We start from the raw sequence: 18,712 nt of genomic DNA, 5'->3' as shown, positions 1-18,712 counted from the left end.
TGTCTCCTTTCTTTTCTTCCTTCCTTCCTTCCTTCCTTCCTTCCTTCCTTCCTTCCTTCCTTCCTTCTTTCCTTCCTTCCTTCTTTCCTTCCTTCCTTCCTTTTTATGGCTACCCTAGCCCATCTTATTCTCTCATTCCCCACCTTTCTATTGGTAGCTTTCTTCAAAATCTTGAAACAAACAGATAATTAAGCAAAACCAATTCTCATCTTGGCTGTGTCCAATACTATAAATTTCCTTCCTGCCTCAGAGACTTAATTAGGCACATAACTCCTCTATGCCTCAGTTTTCTTATTTGTAAAATGAGGTGGTTGAACTCAATGGTCTCTAAGGTCTCTTCTAGTTATAAATCTATGATTCCATAAACTCAATCCAAATCTAATTCATCTTCCAAGTTTTTTTCCCCAGGAATGAGGAGTTGGCACTAAATACAGAGTCTTCCCTTGACCTTAGCCCTACTCAGATTTCAGACTTCTCTTCAGGCCAGGAGTTTGAGATATCTCTTTGAGCTGAGTGACCTGGAGAAAGACCACTGGTTAAAGGTTAAAGGAGATGAGAACTAAAGACTAAGTTAACATAAAAGAAACTGGGACATTTTGTTTTCTTCAAAATTAAGAGAAAGATAGATCTCAGAGAACAAAGCTGGGAACAAGAAGGGAAAAGTTATGAAAACCCAGATTTAAACTTAATTCAGAGCCAAAGGACATGAATTCAAATCATACTTTTCCTCCTTAAACTCTTATATGGCCTCTTAAGGCTTTGGTTTCATGATTAATAAGATGAAGTTGCAGGATCAGATCTTCTCCAAGGTTCCTTCTAATTCTTAATCTTGTGATCTACAATTTTTAGGGTGGTCCCAGAATGGAGTGACTTGCTTTTTGTAATTAGGAATTGTTTCATTGTTTGTTTTCATGTGCCTAGCACCTAGCACTGTGCAGTGCCTGGTGCATGTTGTTCATTTGTTTTCTTGACAAAGAGACTGAAGTTGTTTGCCTTTTCCTGCTCATTTTACAGATAAGGAAACTGAGCCAAACATAGCTGAGTGCTTTGCTTAGGATTACACAGGTAAGTAAGGAGTTGAGGCCACATTCAAACTCATGAACGTTAATCTTTTTGACTCCAAGTTCAGTGCTCTATCCACTGTGCCACCTTGCTGCCTCTCTGACACATAGGAGGTGATTAATAAATATTTATTGCTTAACTATGTTAACTTAGGAGATAGAGGCCCATACCAAAGTCGCTTAGGTTCTTGATATGGATTTTATAGAAAAGATTCTTGCCCCAAAAGATAATTTCCAGCCTTAAGATTCTATGATCCTAACTCTATTCCTCATTACAAATTAAGTTTAGGTGACTATCTACTTTACCATAGAATGGGAAAATTAACACTCTCAGATAGGTATTATGGCAAAAATGAAATGCCAGTAGAATTGGCTCTAGTACCCCCTCCACCTCTAATTTTCTTGGACAAGTCTATCCAACTCTCTGGTCATTAGTTTGCTTTTTCCAAGCACCCTTCTATGAAACCTAAGATTGAAGGAATCCCAGAACTCATTTTCAATCCCAGAATCTCATTTTCATTTACTTGAATCAGAATGCCTTTTATGTTATCTTCAATAAGTGATCATTCATTCTCTCCTGGAAGGTCTCTAGGAGAGACCAAAGCAATTGAATTCTGCTTTTGGACAGCTCTAATTGTTAGGAATTTTATTCCTAATCCCTAGCTAAAATATGCCCAATGTACTACTATCTCTGGATTCTGCTCTGTGGGGCTAAGCCAAACCGATTTGATCCCTCTTCTGCAAGAGAATCCTTCAAATATTTAAAGAAAGCTCTAGTGTCTCTCACTAAGTATTTTGTATTCCAGGATAAAACCTCCCAGTTTCTTCAATTTTCATAAGGGAAAAATTATGGCTCCTTACCATCCTGCTCAACTTCCACAAATGTTGTTCAGTTTATTAATTCAAAAAACATAGAATTTTCCCATTTTGTGATGTATGGGGATGCTCCTGCAAAGCCCCACTGCATTCAATTATCTCTCTTACTAGACTCCTAAAGCACAATAGGGCTAAGGGATCATATCTATAGAAAACAATTAATATGACAGAAAGAGAATCTTTTTAAAGAGGACAAAAAATTCAGCAAAACTGATCAGTATACCAAAAGAATATGATAGAATTTGCAGTGTTCTATAATCCAGTCTTTTCAGAGAGTGAGTTTTATTTTCTCATTTCTTTTCCAGGTAGGTTTATAAGGTGTTCAATTTCTTTTTGTTGTTGTTGTCGTTGTTGTTCTTTCTATATACAGTATTGTAGTTGTGTATTATGTTTTCCTGGATATGCTTACTTCACTCTGTATCCATTCATATTAGTCTTCCTGACCTTTTTTGAATTCTTCTTATGCATAATTTCTCTTTTTTAAAATAATATTTTATTTTTACCATTTACATTTAAAGACAGTTTTTAAAGTCATTTTAAAAATTTTGAGTTCCAAATTCTCTCTCCCTTCCTCTTTTCTCATTACCTAAGACAGAGTACATAATTTGATATCAGTAATACATATGCAATCATGCAAAATATTTCCATATTAGTCATGTGAAAGAAGGCAGACCAAAAAAAGAAAAAAGTACAAAAAAGTGAAAAAAGTATGATTTGATCTGCATGCAGTCTCATTCAGTTCTCTCTTTGAAGTCAGCATTTTTCTTCATGAGTTCTTTGGAATTGTCTTAGACCTTTATATTGCTGAAAAGGGCTAAGCCATTCATAGATGATTATGATACAATCTTGCTGTTATTTTGTATTATGTTCTCCTGGTTCTGCTCACTTCATTTTGCATCAGTTTGTAGATATTTCCAGGTTTTTCTGAAGTCACCTTTCTCATTATTTCTTATAGCACAATAGTTTTCCATTACAGTTATGCACTACAATTGATTTGCATTATTTCTTATGAGACAAACATATTTTGTCACATTCAAGTATTACCATTTTAAGATCCTAATTTTTAAAACTTAGAAAACAGAGAAGGGAACACCTTTCTCTCAGCGATCCAGTCAGTGAAAGACAAAGACAGGATTTAACTTTAGTTCTTTTGATTCTGGTGCCATGTTCCTTTTAAATTTCTTAGGGCCTCCTTTTTCTAGGAACAGATTATGTTAAGGATTTGGAAAGGTAGAAAGGTACATGAAGGAAGAGAGAAGGCATTATCTGGCAAGGAAAAACAATGACTGGGGAGGTCGAATTCAGAGCTCCTAAGTCCCTGCCTGGCCAAAGACACCAGAACCAAGTTTAGTAGCTCTTCCGCTAATCATATTTTCCTAAACACATTTTCCACTGACTCCACTTTGTTGGCTTGGGTTGGAGATGGGGAGGTAATTGATCTGACTCTCCTCACCCCACCCAAACATGATCTTGCCAGTACTTCTCTCCTTTACCTCCTTTACCTTGGGAACAGGGACAATAATTAGGTCCTTGAACTTCACCCCACTTTCCTAAATCTTATACCTCTCCCCAGAGAAAAGGATCTGATCACATACTTGTGGTTGTTGGAGTAGTCTGATATATACATAGGAAGAAAATGGGTGCCATAGGACTCCAGACATATCCTTACTTAGTTCAACCTCAGTTTCTCCCTTTTCAGAAGGAGAAAGATGATGTTAAAGGACCCTCCCAGCTCTAACATTCCAATGCCTTGAAGATTAGTCTGGGCTCCTTCCTTCCTTTCCTTTCCTTTCCCTTTGGAAGAGGGGCTGGATTGGGTATCAGAAGAGACTATATATAGAATTAAGAGCTGGAGCCTTGAGGGAAGGCTGGAGGCTCCCAGAGAGTGAACTCCCCCTGCTCTGTGCCCCACCCCACCTCAGCCTACCACCCCCATTCCCATCCTGGAGCCAGACCTGCACTCCAATTTTAGCCCCTCAGCTGGGCTGGGCTGGGCTTGGGCCCAAGGGAATCTAAGAAAGAAATTGGGACAGACCAGAATCCTTTGGGAGGCAGTGCAGGGTAGTGAAAAGAAAGAAGTGGAGTTAGTGGTTAGAACAATGGTTCAGATCTTGCCTCTGATATGTAATATCTGAATCACTTTTAGCTAAGTCATACCACTTGGACCTCAGTTTCTTCATGTGCAAGATGGGGATATTACTTGAAGGATGAACCTCATGGGGTGTTATAAGGTATACACACAGACATATTCCTATATACACATATGTTCATATATATATATGCACACACACATATTCCTATACATACATATATTCATAGTTTTATGCACACACATATATATGTATGATTCTATAAAAAATGCTATAAAATTGGAAATTGTTGTAAGGAAGTAATAGAAAGGTAATGGAGTCAGAATTTGGCATTTTATATATCCTAGAGAAAGTTGGAAAATTGGTGTCCCTCTCCCCAAGTATTAATATGATGTTACCCCTTAAAAAGAGTCATCTGCAACAATTTGCAAGTATGGAAGTACAAGATGATCATAGTTATATAAGGGTTTGATCACAAAATCATTTTGTATAATTTTTGACATTGAGAAGCTTTTGAGGCATTATAGCACAGTATCATACCTAGTACAGTGGGAAAAAATGATGGAATGAGCAGCTCTGAGTTTAAATCATCATTCTGCCATTGTGTTTCTTCTTTTCTCATTTATTGGACTTCACTTCCTTCATCCATAAAATGAGGGGATAAGGCCTCTGAGCTGTTTTCTACCTCTAAATCTATGGATTCTACAAATAGTCATTAGAGGTCATATGATAAAATATGGCTTCCTTGCATCCCTTGTATGTTGTAGCTTGTGTAGTCGCTTATCTTATCTTCCTCCAGGCCCAAATCTATCCAAGAGTCCTACATATCTGTTGTTCCAGAGATATCTATGAGTTTTAAACTTTTTACAACTAAATTATTCTCTTTCCCACATTTTGCACTATAGACAAACTGGCCTTCTTGTTGGTATTCTTACATGACCTTCCTGAGATCTCCTACTTCCACACTTTGGTACTGGCTACCGATCTAAAATGCGTTCACAGTTCCACTTCTATCTCTTAGAACCCTTTGTCTTCTGCAAAACTCTCTTCAAGCACCACCTCCTATGTGAAGCCTTTCCCGATTTCCCCCACAACTGGTGTCTCTATATAAAACATATCTTGTATTTATTCCGTTTACCCTTATTTCCATACATATCGCTCCCTTCCATAATAAGTGGGGGCTGTTTCATTTTTGTCTCTTAATCTCCAGATCATAACACATGGACATGGCACACAGTTTGTGGAGTGACTGATTGAATGTATTAAAACAGTAGACAAATGTAATATTTCATGATTCAGGGCCCAGTTCTGACTTCTGCACTTAGTTGGTGCTTATTCACATATCTGATACATCTGTCCTTCTATTCAACATGTGCACATTCCTTTCTCTGATGCAGATTGCAATACCCACTCCCCACCTCCTGCCCTTCATCTATACCTTAGTATGAGATCATCAAGAATTGCTATCTCTATTAAAAAATCATCCCCTTGTTGCCAAACTGATGAGGAGCCTTTCTGAATGGAGTCAGGCTAGTCCTTGGATAATAGACATGTATTTATCACTGGCCTCATTCTCAAAACTCACTCTTGAGATCTACCAGAGCTTGAGAAAACCTCAGTGAGGCAAGAGAGAAGAACTTTATTTGAATGTAACCATCAACAAATATTTCAACATACAAGGAAGAACAGAAAATTGTGTAAAGAACCACAAACCTTAGTTACATTTTTTAAAAAGAAGCATATAGATATTAAGTTTAACAAGGTAGCAACAAAATAACTCCATTTTATATCAGTTTATATATATATATATATATATATATATATATATACACACACACACACACACACATATATATATATATATATATATATATATATATATATATATATTCCCCCTCAGCACAGGCAAGCTAAGAATTTTCATTTATTAAAAACTATTAAAATTCGAGAGTGAAGAAACAGTTATCACGGACACAAAGAATGGACTTCTCCGAAGAAGGTAATGATGACTGGAGTTGCTGCCCATTGCGATTATTCAGCTGATTTGTATGTTTTGTTAAGGCTTATTGAAGGTTAAAACTTCAGAGTAATTTCGAAGAGTATATGATGACTAAATAAACACTTGATTTCATCAGGGAAAAAAGAGAGAGAAACTTTGCTATTGGAGTAGGTGATTAGATTTAGATAATGTAAGTTAGATTTAGAATGAGAAAAGTACTTTGCAAGTTTAAAAATCTGTTGTTTCCAAGGACTTGATTGGTTGGGGTGGGGAGGAACATTCTGGTCTCTAAGAAATAGCCACTGAGTCATGACTTCATGCTTTTATCCCTGCCTCCTCCTTAGGCTTCACAGATAGATCCCTTTTTCTTTGTCTAAGGGCATAGAACAGTCAGTGTTTCCTGGACAAGACCCCAACAGCAAAATGGAAGAAAATTTCATAGACTGGCATACAAGGGGAGCAGCCAGGAAACAGGTTTAGGCTAGAGATGAGAAAGAGGTCTCAACAGAGCTGCTTAACAATTGAATGGTCGAAGGGTTGAATGAATAATGGAGGAAGAGGATGGAGGTTCCGGGTCACTCAGGGTCTCCAAGAAGAAAGAAGTCAGATGACCACTGGTCAGAGATGTTATAGAAAGGATTCCTGAGTAAGGAATGATTATTTCTTACTCTCTCTTTCCATATCTGAATGTTGTGAAGGTGAAGGAGGATCAGTCCTATTCTACCCAGCCCCAAAGGGCAGAATTGGAAATTATTTATTTATTTATTTATTTTTGCTGAGGCAATTGGGGTTAAGTGACTTGCCCAGAGTCCCACAGTTAGTGTCTGAGGCCAAATTTAAACTCGGGTCCTCCTGACTTTAGAGCTGGCGCTCTATCCACTGCGCCACCTAGCTGATCCTGGGGAGTTAAATTAAAAGGAGGAAGATTTGAAAGTACTTAGAGGGGCATTTTTTCCCTCTTTTTGATCTGATATTTCTTGTGCTGCATGATAATTGTGGAAATATATATATAAAAGAATTGCACATGTTTAACATGTATTGAATTACTCACCATCTAGGGGAAGGAAGGTGGGGAGGAAGAGAGGAAAAAATTTGGAACACAAGGTTTTGCAAGGGTGAATGTTGAAAACTATGCATGTATTTTGAAATTAAAAAGCTTTATTAAAAAAAGAAACTACTTAGAGTGGTAACTTGTAGAAAGACTTCTGATAATCTTTGACATCTTTTTCAAATCTGAGACTTGTTGATGCTAAAATACTTAGATTTCTAACCTGAGTAGATGTCTTTCCTTTAAGGTGTCTTTGGAATGTGCTAGGAGTAGTCCAATAAATGGAATATTTTTGGTTTCCCTGTGGAAGATCAACTACGAGATTCAGGCTGCCTCTGCTGAGGAGCCATAGAGCCCATGAGATTGCATTCCCCTAGCTGCCTTTTCTCCTTCCCCTCCCCCCTTAAAATCTGGTCCCAGTGACTGTCCAGCTCAGGCTCATTCTCCTTGCCTTTTCATTTGGGATTAGTTGTGCTGATCATATGCAAATTAGTCAGACAAATAGCATTTCTTAAGTGCCTACGTGCCAGGCACTGTGCTGTGTCTGTGTGTGTACCTCCGTACTTTTTCAGTACCAACAGAGAACCACCCCTTCTCTTCCACCGATAACTGCCCAGTGGCGCTGCCTAGGGTGAGATGATTCCTCCATTCACCTCAGCCTAGGTCTCTCCAAGACACAGAGATGTAAAATGTAAAGCAAGCCTGTAGGAGATCTCCATGGGAAAGGAAACAGAAATCAGATGCTGCTGCAAAGACATGGTGTTGGAAGTTGGGGAGAACTGGAGAGAGATGGGGATCACTCTCTTTCCTTCTCTCTTCCCCTCTATTTCCCTCTTTCCTTCCCTCCTTCTCTGTCTCTGTCTCTCTCCCTCCATCCTTTCTTCTTCTTCTTCTTCTTCTTCTTCTTCTTCTTCTTCTTCTTCTTCTTCTTCTTCTTCTTCTTCTTCTTCTTCTTCTTCTTCTTCTTCTTCTTCTTCTTCTTCTTCTTCTTCTTCTCTCCCTCTTCCCCTTTTCCCTCCCTCCATCCCCCTCCCTCTCTTTTTCTCTGTATCTATGTCTCTCTTCCTCCCTTCCTCTTCCTTCCCTCCCCTCTCCTTCTCTCCCTTCTTTCTTCCTCCCTTTCCCCTTCTCTTTCTGTATCCCTGTCTCTCTGTCTGTCTGTCTCTCTTTCTCTCTGTGTCTGTCTGTTACACACATACACACACACACACAACACTTGCACAAATCTGTACCTGTAGACACTCAATTATAAGTTTATTTTTTATTTTTTTTATTTAATAGCCTTTTATTTACAGGATATATACATGGGTAATTTTACAGTATTAACAATTGCCAAACCTCTTGTTCCAATTTTTCACCTCTTACCCCCCCCCCCCCCCCCCCCCAATGGCCGGATGACCAGTAGATGTTAAATGATTTGGTTGATCTCGTTGCTGAGGATGGCCTGATCCATCAGAACTGGTCATCATCTAGTATTGTTGTTGAAGTATATAATGATCTGCTGGTCCTGCTCATTTCACTCAGCATCAGTTCGTGTAAGTTTCTCCAGGCCTTTCTGAAATCATCCTGTTGGTCATTTCTTACAGAACAGTAATATTCCATAATTTTCATATACCACAATTCATAAGTTTTTTGAGGACAGAGGCTACATCTCCTTTCCCTTTCTACCTCCTCCAGTTAGTAGGTAATTAATAAATGTTTGTTGAATTATAGTGAATTACTAAATAATGCCATTCTCACTCTCTCATACTTGCCACATTCATGCACGAGCCAAGGTCCCACAACTACTGACACAGTAATGCCTGACGTGACATATAAACACTCTAAACTCTAAACATAAAAAACTGTTCTCAGTGCCTCCGACCTCAAACAGCTTGCCTCAAAGCATGACACATGGGACTTCCTTGGGGACATACATAGATGGTAGGATACAAAGAGAGACACAGAGAAAGTTACTCAAGAACCACTAGAACCTGTGACTACTCGGAAGAAGTCTCACCTGAAGGTCTTTTTTCTCCAATCAGCTTTGTAAAAAGTATTGTAATAGGATTTCTAATGCATTTTTGTGTAATACTGTGTATTATACAGTTAACTTCATTTGAGTCTTAGGCTCTACTAGACAATGAGCTCTATGAGAATGGATTGTGTCGGATCTAAACTTTGTGTCACCATTTACCTAGGAAAGCTATGTGGAACAGTGGAAAGCACACTGGATTTGGAGTCAAATGACCTAGGTTCAAATCCTTTCTCTACCATCTATTACTTATATGACTTTGAACAGGTCATGTCATCCCCGTAGGCCTCAGTTTCCCCATCTGTAAAATGAGGGGATTAGATTGCATAACCTGTGAGGTTTCTTCCGACTTTAAATTTAGAATATATCCTCCATGATCCACAGGATAGTGTTCTTCAAAGAATAGTGAAATAAAAAATAGTATTTTTCATATAACGTTCTCAAGTGCACAAAGCATTGAATGAACACTTGCTCCTATCTGCATGTATTCACACAGGCATTCTCTATGATGGTTTCAGAAAATCCAGAAAGACTTATGTAATCTGATATAAAATGAAATGAATAGAACCAGGGGAACAATTTGTACAATGACAACAATATCGTAAAGAAAAACAACTATGAGAGACTTAGGATCTTGGATCAGCATAATGACCAGCCACTATTCCAGAGAACTAATAATGAATCAAACTACCCACTTTGTGACAGAGGTGAGGAACACAGAATGCACAGTGTATGTGTGTATGTACCTCTATATGTCTCTCTGTGTGTGTCTACCTATCTATAGTTTTTCTTTTAAACATGGTCAATATGGACATTCATTTTGTCTGATTCTACATGATTATAAAAAGGTTGTGGATTGTTTTAATTCTTACCAAGAGGAGTGAGGGGATTTTTATTGATTGAAAAAAAATTAATTTAATTTTATTTTGAGGGGTTCTTCTTTTCTTGTTTTTTTTCTGGATATACATATACATCAATTTTTTAAAAAAAATACACATTTCTTTATGAATTATGTTGGGAGAGAAAAATCAGAGCAAAAAGGAAAAGCCACGAAGGGGAAAAAACAGAAGGAAAAGAAAAAAAATGAACACAGCATGTGTTTATTTATATTGTCTCCATAGTTCACTCTCTGGATGCAGTTGGTATTTTCTATCAAAATTTTTTGGAATTGCCTTAAATTATTGAATTGCTGAGAAGAACCAGATCTTTTATAGCCAATTATTGCACACTCTTAACTGTTACTGTGTACAGTGTATTCCTGGTTCTACTTGTTTGGCTCAGCATCAGTTCATGTAAATCTTTCCAGGTCTTTCTAAAATTAGCTTGTTCACAGGATGATTTCAGAAAGGCCTGGAGAGACTTACATGAACTGATGCTGAGTGAAATGAGCAGGACCAGGAGATCATTATACACTTCAACAACAATACTATATGATGACCAGTTCTGATGGACTTGGCCATCCTCAGCAACGAGATCAACCAAATCATTTCCAATGGAGCAGTAATGAACTGAACCAGCTATGCCCAGAAAAAGAACTCTGGGAGATGACTAAAAACCATTACATTGAATTCCCAATCCCTATATTTATGCACACCTGCATTTTTAATTTCCTTCACAAGCTAATTGTACAATATTTCAGAGTCTGATTCTTTTTGTACAGCAAAATAACGTTTTGGTCATGTATACTTATTGTGTATCTAATTTATATTTTAATATATTTAACATCTACTGGTCATCCTGCCATCTAGGGGAGGGGGTGGGGGGGGGGTAAGAGGTGGAAAAATTGGAACAAGAGGTTTGGCAATTGTTAATGCTGTAAAGTTACCCATGTATATATCCTGTAAATAAAAGGCTATTAAATAAAAAAAAATTAGCTTGTTCATCATTTTTTATAGAATAATAACATTGGATTATTTTCATATACCATAATTTATTTAGTTATTCCCCAATTGATGGGCAATTGTTCAGAAAATTAATTTCAATAAAATCTTTCTTTTCCATTCTCTCCACCCCCATAAATCTCTCCCTAGATAATCCAGCTGATAGGGATCTCTCTCTCTCTCTTTCTGTTTCTGTGTATCTGTTTTTCTTGTGCTCCCCCTCTCCCTCTTTTTCTGTTTCTGTCTGTCTGTCTCTCTCACTCACTCTCCCTCTCCCTCTCGATCTCTTGCTCTCTCTTCCAATTTCTCTTCTTCACCTCCCACAAGGTGCTTTGTATCACATTCATTTGTGTGAGTTCTGCCCACATTAGTTTGTAAGGTCCTTGAAAGCACTGACAAGGATTGCACATATTTAATCATAGCAGATTGCTTGGGGAGAAAATTTTATCATACAAAGTCTTATAAAAATGAAGGTGGAAAGCATTGACTTATTTTTTTTTTAATTTTTGTATTTTATGTGCTTAACAAATGTTTGTGGAATTGAATTCATTAAAGGATCCCTGGGAATTCAGGCCCTGCCTAGGGAATTTCCCAAAGACCATGAGTCCCTCCTAGGAGGGATGACCAGTCACAAGCTCATGCTAATATTTAGGGTTTGATGTCAGGCAAATCTGAGTTCAAATTTTGCCTTTGACATTAGCTCTGTGATCCTGAGCAAGTCACTTAAAGTTCTCTCACTTTTGATTTTCTCATCTGTAAAACAGTATAGTTGTGAGATCCAAAGGAGATAATATAAAGAGTTTTGAAAATCTTAACCTCCTATTAAAATGCTAGTTATTATTGTTATTATTATCTTAGTGTTGGAAGGAACTCCAGGTATCATCTAACCTTGTAACTTCAGAGATGAGGAAATAGAAGCCCAGAAGAGTATCAATTTGCCTATAGAGCCTCTAATCTTAATCTTCCCACCTTGGCAGTTGGTCTCAATTGCTGCCACTTTTGAGTTGACTGGGAGTTTTGAGACTGGCAGAGGAAGTTCCCAATTTGCCTCCTTTCCCCCAAATGTTGTGCTTCCCTCCACTGTATTGTTTTTGTCATTTGTTTTGAGGAGGGAGCTGCTCAGAGTCTAGGGAGAAACTGATGACTTTGGCCTGATAGAAACATCTGGGAAGTTCCCAGGGAAAACAATGGGACTTCCCATCTTTCCTGGCTGCAGAGGATATAGAGGAAATATTAAAAATCACCTAATCCAAAGACTCTTAGCTTTTTTTAATTTTAAATTTATTTATTAGTTTTCAACATTTGTTTTTATAATGCTTTCACTTCTCCTTTCTTCGATCCCCATTCCAACCTCCCCAAGATGGCAATCAATCTGATATGGGTTTTACATATGTAATTATATTTCCACATTAGTCATATTGTGAAAGAAGAATTAAAAGAAAAAGGGAAAATACCTAGAAAGGAAAAAAAACCCTGAAAACAGTATGCTTTGATCTGCATCCAGAGTCTGTAGTCCTTTCTCCTGATTTGGATATTATTTTCTATTGTGAATCTTTTAGAATTTTCTTTGATCATTTTATTGCTGAGAAGAGCAAAATCTATCAAAAGTTCTTAGCTTTTAAAAAAAACCCAAAGACTCCATTAGCAATATAATGAAAATAATGTTTTTAAATGTATAAAACAAAATTCATAGGAATAAAAAGGAAACTACTATCAATTTTTAAAAAAATATTAAGCTATTTCATAACAAGTTAACATACTTAAGAACGCTTGAGTCTATTTTTTATGTTATAAAGAAACTGAATCTCAGAGAGGAGCCAGCTTACCCAAATCCATATACCTGCATGTAACAAAGCTGTAATATGAACTCACATTTCTTGATTCCAAGTTTAGCACTGTCCCCAGCACTCCCTACCCTAATGAGGTAGGGATCTCAGAGATGGGCAGAGAGACTGAGGATCCAGTCTCTTTTAAGAGGACACTTGGACGCCATCTGCTTACACCTCTGGCCTTGAGATATACCATTTTTTTCCAGACCCCAACTACAAGAGGTAAGGCTAGGGGCTAGATCCACCCGCTGCTTTGAGGTTGGATTGAGTTTTTTGGTTATTCTTAGTGCTTAACATAGTTCCTGGTGCTTCATAATGCTGGCTTTCTTGCTCATCTTTCACCCACTGCCCACTGCCCCCTTCTTTCAGTCAGGGTCTGGGAAACAGAGCGGGTAGATGGGAATGACGTCTCTCTAGAGTTCCATGGCCATCTTTTCCTGCTTTCCTTAGGCAACGGTCTCTCTGCTCCCTTGAAACGGGGTCATATAAAAGGTGTGACTTCAACTGAACACTACTCCCATCTTCCCCACATGCAGAAAACTTCCAGAGAAGCTACAGAGGTGTTCTCCAAGCAACTCACCCCTGCCCACCCCCACCTCCTCCCTCCGCTATGCCCGCCCCTGGCTCAGATTTAGAGCTGGAAGGAACTATTTAGTTCTTGTTCCAGGAACTGATTTTTCGTCAGCGTAATAAGGCCTCCTGATGAGGAAACTGCCCTCTACCAGTAAAGATGGACAAATTGTTCTGCAGCTTAGGCAGGTGACAGGGACACCGAAAGGTTAGGCAATTTGCTTAGGGGACACGGGTCAGAGAAGGGCCGTGAAACTAGCAGGCTACCCCAGCTGCCGCTCTGAAAGGGGGCCATAGAGACTTTTATTCCAATACATCCGCCCCATTCGTTTTATAGATGGGCTCAGAGAGAAGGGACATACCCAGAGGTCCCAACTAACGGGCAAAACTTGAACCCACGTCTCCATACCGCACCTTGGAGTCAGAACCTGCTGGGTGAGACGGTCCCAGCGTCCGCAGCAACTGAAAAAAAAAGTTATGGCAATGCCCTGGTGCAGCGCGCTGTGGGGACTCAGCGCAGGGAGCCCAGGCTGGGAGGACAAGACGAGCTGAGCTGCTTGTAGGGTAGCGCGCGGTATGAGGGGTAAGATGAGAAAGACAGTGAGGAGGGGAGGGGAAGCGGTTCAGCTCCGGCTCCGGGACACTCCCCTCTCCTCCCCTTAGGGTCTCTTCTTTCCCAAATCTTCGGACCCATCGGTCTCCGCCCCCCATCCCGGGCCGCTCTCATTGGCTCCAGGCGTCCCCCTCTGCTCCCCTCCTGGGGCTGCTCCCTCCCAGAGCCCAACTCCCAGTCCGGGGCTCTGAATAAATAGCCTGGAGCGCCAGCGGCTGGAGCAAGGGGTGGGGGAAGCCCCACACGCGAATCCGAGGGGGCCAGCTCTTTCTTGGTAAAGTGGGTCGGGTGGGGTGGGTGGGGGGCTATTTCGCAGTCTCTATCTAGGGTACGCACCTCTACTGGGGAGTGCGAATCTCCTAACCCCCGGTTTCTACCGAGAAAAGTTTGGCAGGGTCTCTGAAACTTTAGGCTGTGGTTCTAATTGCTGTCGACCTAGAAAGCGGGGCAGGGAGACAGCAGGAGAGGTTCGCTGAGAACAGCTTTCCCCGAATCTCCTGCGGGACCATGGAGTTGCTGCCCCCGCCGCTGCGGGACATGGACTTAGCGGGCCCCGACGGCTCCCTCTGCTCCTTCACTACAGCCGACGACTTTTACGACGACCCCTGCTTTGACTCCCCTGACCTGCGCTTCTTTGAGGACTTGGACCCACGCCTGGTGCACGTGGGCGCGCTCCTAAAGCCCGACGAGCACGCGCACCATCCCGCAGCTGTCCCCGGGACCCGGGAGGATGAGCACGTGCGCGCGCCCAGTGGCCACCACCAGGCCGGCCGCTGCCTGCTGTGGGCTTGTAAGGCGTGCAAACGCAAGACGACCAATGCGGACCGGCGCAAGGCCGCCACGATGCGGGAACGGCGCCGTCTGAGCAAGGTGAACGAAGCCTTCGAGACCCTGAAGCGGTGTACGTCCAGCAATCCCAACCAGCGACTGCCCAAGGTGGAGATCCTGCGCAACGCCATCCGCTACATCGAGGGACTCCAGGCGCTGCTGAGAGACCAGGACGGGGCACCCCCGGGCAGCTCCGCTGCCTTCTACCCTCAGGGGGCCACTGCCCAAGCGCGCGTCGTTGAGCATTACAGCGGGGACTCGGATGCATCCAGCCCGCGTTCCAACTGCTCGGATGGCATGGTGAGGGGCAGAACCGACGGGGCCAGTGGGCAGGGCTGGAGGGAGGGGAAGGGGGCAGGAGAATGATGGGGAGGACGTGGAAGGAAAGTTATTGCATAAGATCTAAAGGAGAGTGGAGGAACCCAACCTCACCTTGTGTTACGAATTGGTACCCAGGTGTCTGAGGCAATATAGCTTTCTGTTGATGCCATAGGAGGAGAAGAATCATTGAATGGGTATGGGGTGGGCTGATAGCGGTGAAAACTCGCTTTTATGGAAGAAAGACACTTTGAGGGTTAGAAAAATTGTTAGAAATTATATAGCCCAACTACCTTATTTAACATCATGTTTTGCCCGAATCACACAGAAAGGTTGTGGTGGAGCGCTCTCTCTCTCTCTCTCTCTCTCTCTCTCTCTCTCTCTCTCTCTCTCTCTCTGTCTTTCTCTGTTTCCTCTCTCTGTCTCTGTCTCTGTCTCTCTGTCTTTCTGTCTCTCTCTCTCTCTCTCTCTCTCTCTCTCTCTCTCTCTCTCTCTCTTTCTCTCTGTGTGTGTGTGTGTGTGTGTGTGTGTTGGGGGAAGGGGTCTCTAGACTATACCAGTTGTGGGATGAAAACAGGGAGGGAGTAGTCTGGCTTACACCGAGAATGGAAGTGGATCTAGATCCTTATTCTATTACTTAGCTGTGTTCCTCATCTGTATAATGAAGGGCATGGGCAAGGTGGTCTCTAAGATACCTGCTAGCCATAAATCAATACTCCTATGAACTACCTGAGTCCCCATCCCTGGTAAACACACATGATCCCCTGTGGAAAAATCGGAGCAGTAAGGAGGGTCTCAGGAAGGAAGGGAAGAGGGATGTCTATATTTGTTTGAAGCCCTGCAGTGGAATGGATGTGTTAAGGGCAGAGAGAGGAACTAATACCTGATGAAGGATCTGCTATCTTGTCTCCAGATGGATTACAGCGGCCCCCTGTGCAGCTCCAGGCACAGAAATGGCTATGACAGCAGCTACTACAGTGATTCTCCAAGTGGTAAGTATCAAGTGCTTTCTACCCCAGTCCAAGCCCCTAAATCCCCGATCTACCCCACTCCCTACAAGTTGTGAAATTCACTGTCCAGCCAGATCTGCCAGTATCTGGACTCCTGCCAAAAGAGAGGGAAGGATCATAATTTAATGTCTTTTTAGTGCGATTACCCTTTTACCGGGTTCTGGTTCGATTCTCTCGTTTTAGAGAGTTTTCCTGTGTCAGGGAATGTCTGAGGAGCTCAGGAAACTGGTCCAACAGCAAGTTAATGGTGATGTCTGCCCCTCTGTCATATTGGTAGAATGGGTACAGAGAAGGAATGATTTGTGTAAAGGAAGATGTGATCTCTGAGTTCCCCAAGATCCCATCCCAGACTTCAGATTCTATCACGCATCCCTAATTTCTACTATTTTTCTTTTACAGACAACAAACCTGGGAAGGGACTGGTTGTGTCCAGCCTGGACTGCCTCTCCAGCATTGTAGAACGCATCTCCACGGAGGGGTCTGCATGCCCTGTATTGCCCTTGGGAGAGGGCACACCCTGCTCCCCCCAGGAGGGCACCACTCTGAGTGAGAGTGGTGCCCACATTCCCTCCCCCATCTCCAGTGGGAGTACCCAGCTTTCTGCTGACAGCAGCTCTGGGGCTAGCCCCGTACCCAATCCTAACCCTATCTACCAGGTCCTCTGAGATGGGGCCATTCCCAAACCTCGAAGGCTCCCACTTGTGGCTCCAGGGAGGTCCAACTAGACTTTGGGAGGGGGCCCATCTTATTCAAGTTTAAGGCCTCTGAGGGTTTCTTGGAATGTACTTCTGTCTCCTCCTGCTCCTCCCCTCCCCCAACATTAATTTATTGGTTTCCCAGTGCGGGCCGGGGAACAGGGGGGCAGGTTCCTGGCCCCAGGTCCCTGGTCCCCTTCCCCACCCCCCTCAGTGAGGAACGGCTGTGCTTGTTCTTGAGGGGCTGTGCCCCCTCCCCACTTCTTCCATGCTCCCCAGTTCAGGACCACATTTTGTAATACTTTTGTAATCTATTCTGTAAATAAGGGCTTGCTTTGCAAACACATATGCATATACACATACACACACACACAGCCCAGCGACATATTTATCAGGTGTGGTTTGTGGTGCAGTCATTGACTATTTATACACTAGGGCAGTGTTGTCTCTGCTCAAGTGTGCTGAATAAAGATGATAATTTATACCTGTTGGCTCTGCCTTTTAATGATAACTGACATGACACTGTAAGGTTTTCTGAGAACTTTATGCACATTACCTCATGCCAATTTTGTGAGGTAGGTATTATATTTTACATTTTACAGACGAAGCTCAGAAAACAAAACGACTTATCCATGGTCACAAAGCTAAGAAAGGAGAGAATAGGATTTGAACAGAGATCCAAATCCTGATTTCAAGTCCCACTCTCTAAGTAGAGAAGTAGTAGAATAGCTACTTTTTATATTATTGCCTCTTCTCCCCCACCCCTAATTTCCAATGAGAGGAAAGGAATTTGACTATGGGATGGTAGAACCAGAGTGGATCAGAGATCTGTTCTTCTGAATTAACATCCTACAATTCCACTCCAATCTGGCCCTTTCTCTCTGCCTCTACCCTAACATAGGCACACAGTATTCCCCTAGACTATAGAAATAGCCTCCTAACTGGTTTCCCTTTAACCTCTTCTCTCCCATCCTAATTTTAAGTACTGCTTGATTAATTTTTCCCATAGAGGAAAAAATATCAGGTCTTAGCCTGATATTCAAGGTTTTTTAAAGTACTTGACCATCCACTGTTCCAGCCAAACTAATCTACTAACTTTATTTGATCTTGTCTTGCCTTCTTTTTCCTATGCCCCCTTTGTCCATGTATACCCATACATTGCCCATACATGCTTGGGAGAGTCTCTTTTGGATTGCCACCCTTCTCCCTGCCACAGACACCCCAAATCTGTTTGTCAAAGTCTTCTTCTAAACTCATCAGTTGCCATCTGCTCTGTAAAACCTTTCTAGGCAATGCTATCCCACCTACCTCAGAAGTGTTTTCTCATCCTAGTCTTTCATTTCTCTGTTTAACCTTTCCTGTGCACACTCTCCCTTATATAATATCACCAATCATAGTTCAAATTTTTATAGCACTTAATGGTTCACAAAACATTTTCCTTACAATTTCTCTGTGAAGTAGGGAGCACCAGCATTACCCCTGTTTAATGGAAGAGGAAGCCAAGCCTCAGAGAAACCTGTGACTTTGTCAGTGGTCACAAAAATAGTATGTGGTGTAACGACAGAATAAGAATTTGGGGTCTTTACCAGGAAGGTGAGAGCCTTAAGAGTTATTTGTGTATGCATAGCTTTTCAGAGAGAATAGAGTAGCTTTTGAATCAATAGAATCTGGATTCAAGTCTAATCTCTGATGCACATTGGCTCTGTATCCCTGGACAGATTTCTTAACCTTGAAATGTCCCAGTCCATCCTCTGAGACCAAGTTGTAAATCAGTTGTCCATGCATTTTGGCAGAGGAAATTTTCTCACCAGGAACCAACTCATATCAATAAATCATAGGTCCTAACAAAAGAGGAAGGAGGAGGAAGAAGAGGAAGAAGAG

General features: G+C 41.5%; 1 protein-coding gene across 1 annotated transcript; it reads left to right on the top strand.

The window, feature by feature from the left end:
- The first annotated feature begins 14,487 nt into the window (after positions 1-14,487).
- MYOD1 (myogenic differentiation 1) lies at positions 14,488-16,801 on the top strand. Its single transcript, XM_003773558.1, has 3 exons — positions 14,488-15,108; positions 16,040-16,118; positions 16,536-16,801. Exons 1-3 carry the CDS (start codon positions 14,488-14,490, stop codon positions 16,799-16,801), a joined length of 966 nt encoding a protein of 321 aa, XP_003773606.1.
- Positions 16,802-18,712: the final 1,911 nt, after the last annotated feature.

Source organism: Sarcophilus harrisii, chromosome 6, assembly GCF_902635505.1.
Source record: "Sarcophilus harrisii chromosome 6, mSarHar1.11, whole genome shotgun sequence".
Classification (NCBI taxonomy): domain Eukaryota; kingdom Metazoa; phylum Chordata; class Mammalia; order Dasyuromorphia; family Dasyuridae; genus Sarcophilus; species Sarcophilus harrisii.
The sequence above is the reverse complement of the archived record's forward strand: the minus strand, read 5'-3'. Positions and strand labels throughout refer to the sequence as shown.

Bases quoted from the DNA above. Each gene is read 5' to 3' on its own strand.
- MYOD1 (XM_003773558.1), top strand. From the start codon at position 14,488: ATGGAGTTGCTGCCCCCGCCGCTGCGGGACATGGACTTAGCGGGCCCC. The intron at 15,109-16,039 runs GTGAGGGGCAGA...TCTTGTCTCCAG, and splicing joins CCAACTGCTCGGATGGCATG to ATGGATTACAGCGGCCCCCT. The intron at 16,119-16,535 runs GTAAGTATCAAG...TTTCTTTTACAG, and splicing joins CTACAGTGATTCTCCAAGTG to ACAACAAACCTGGGAAGGGA.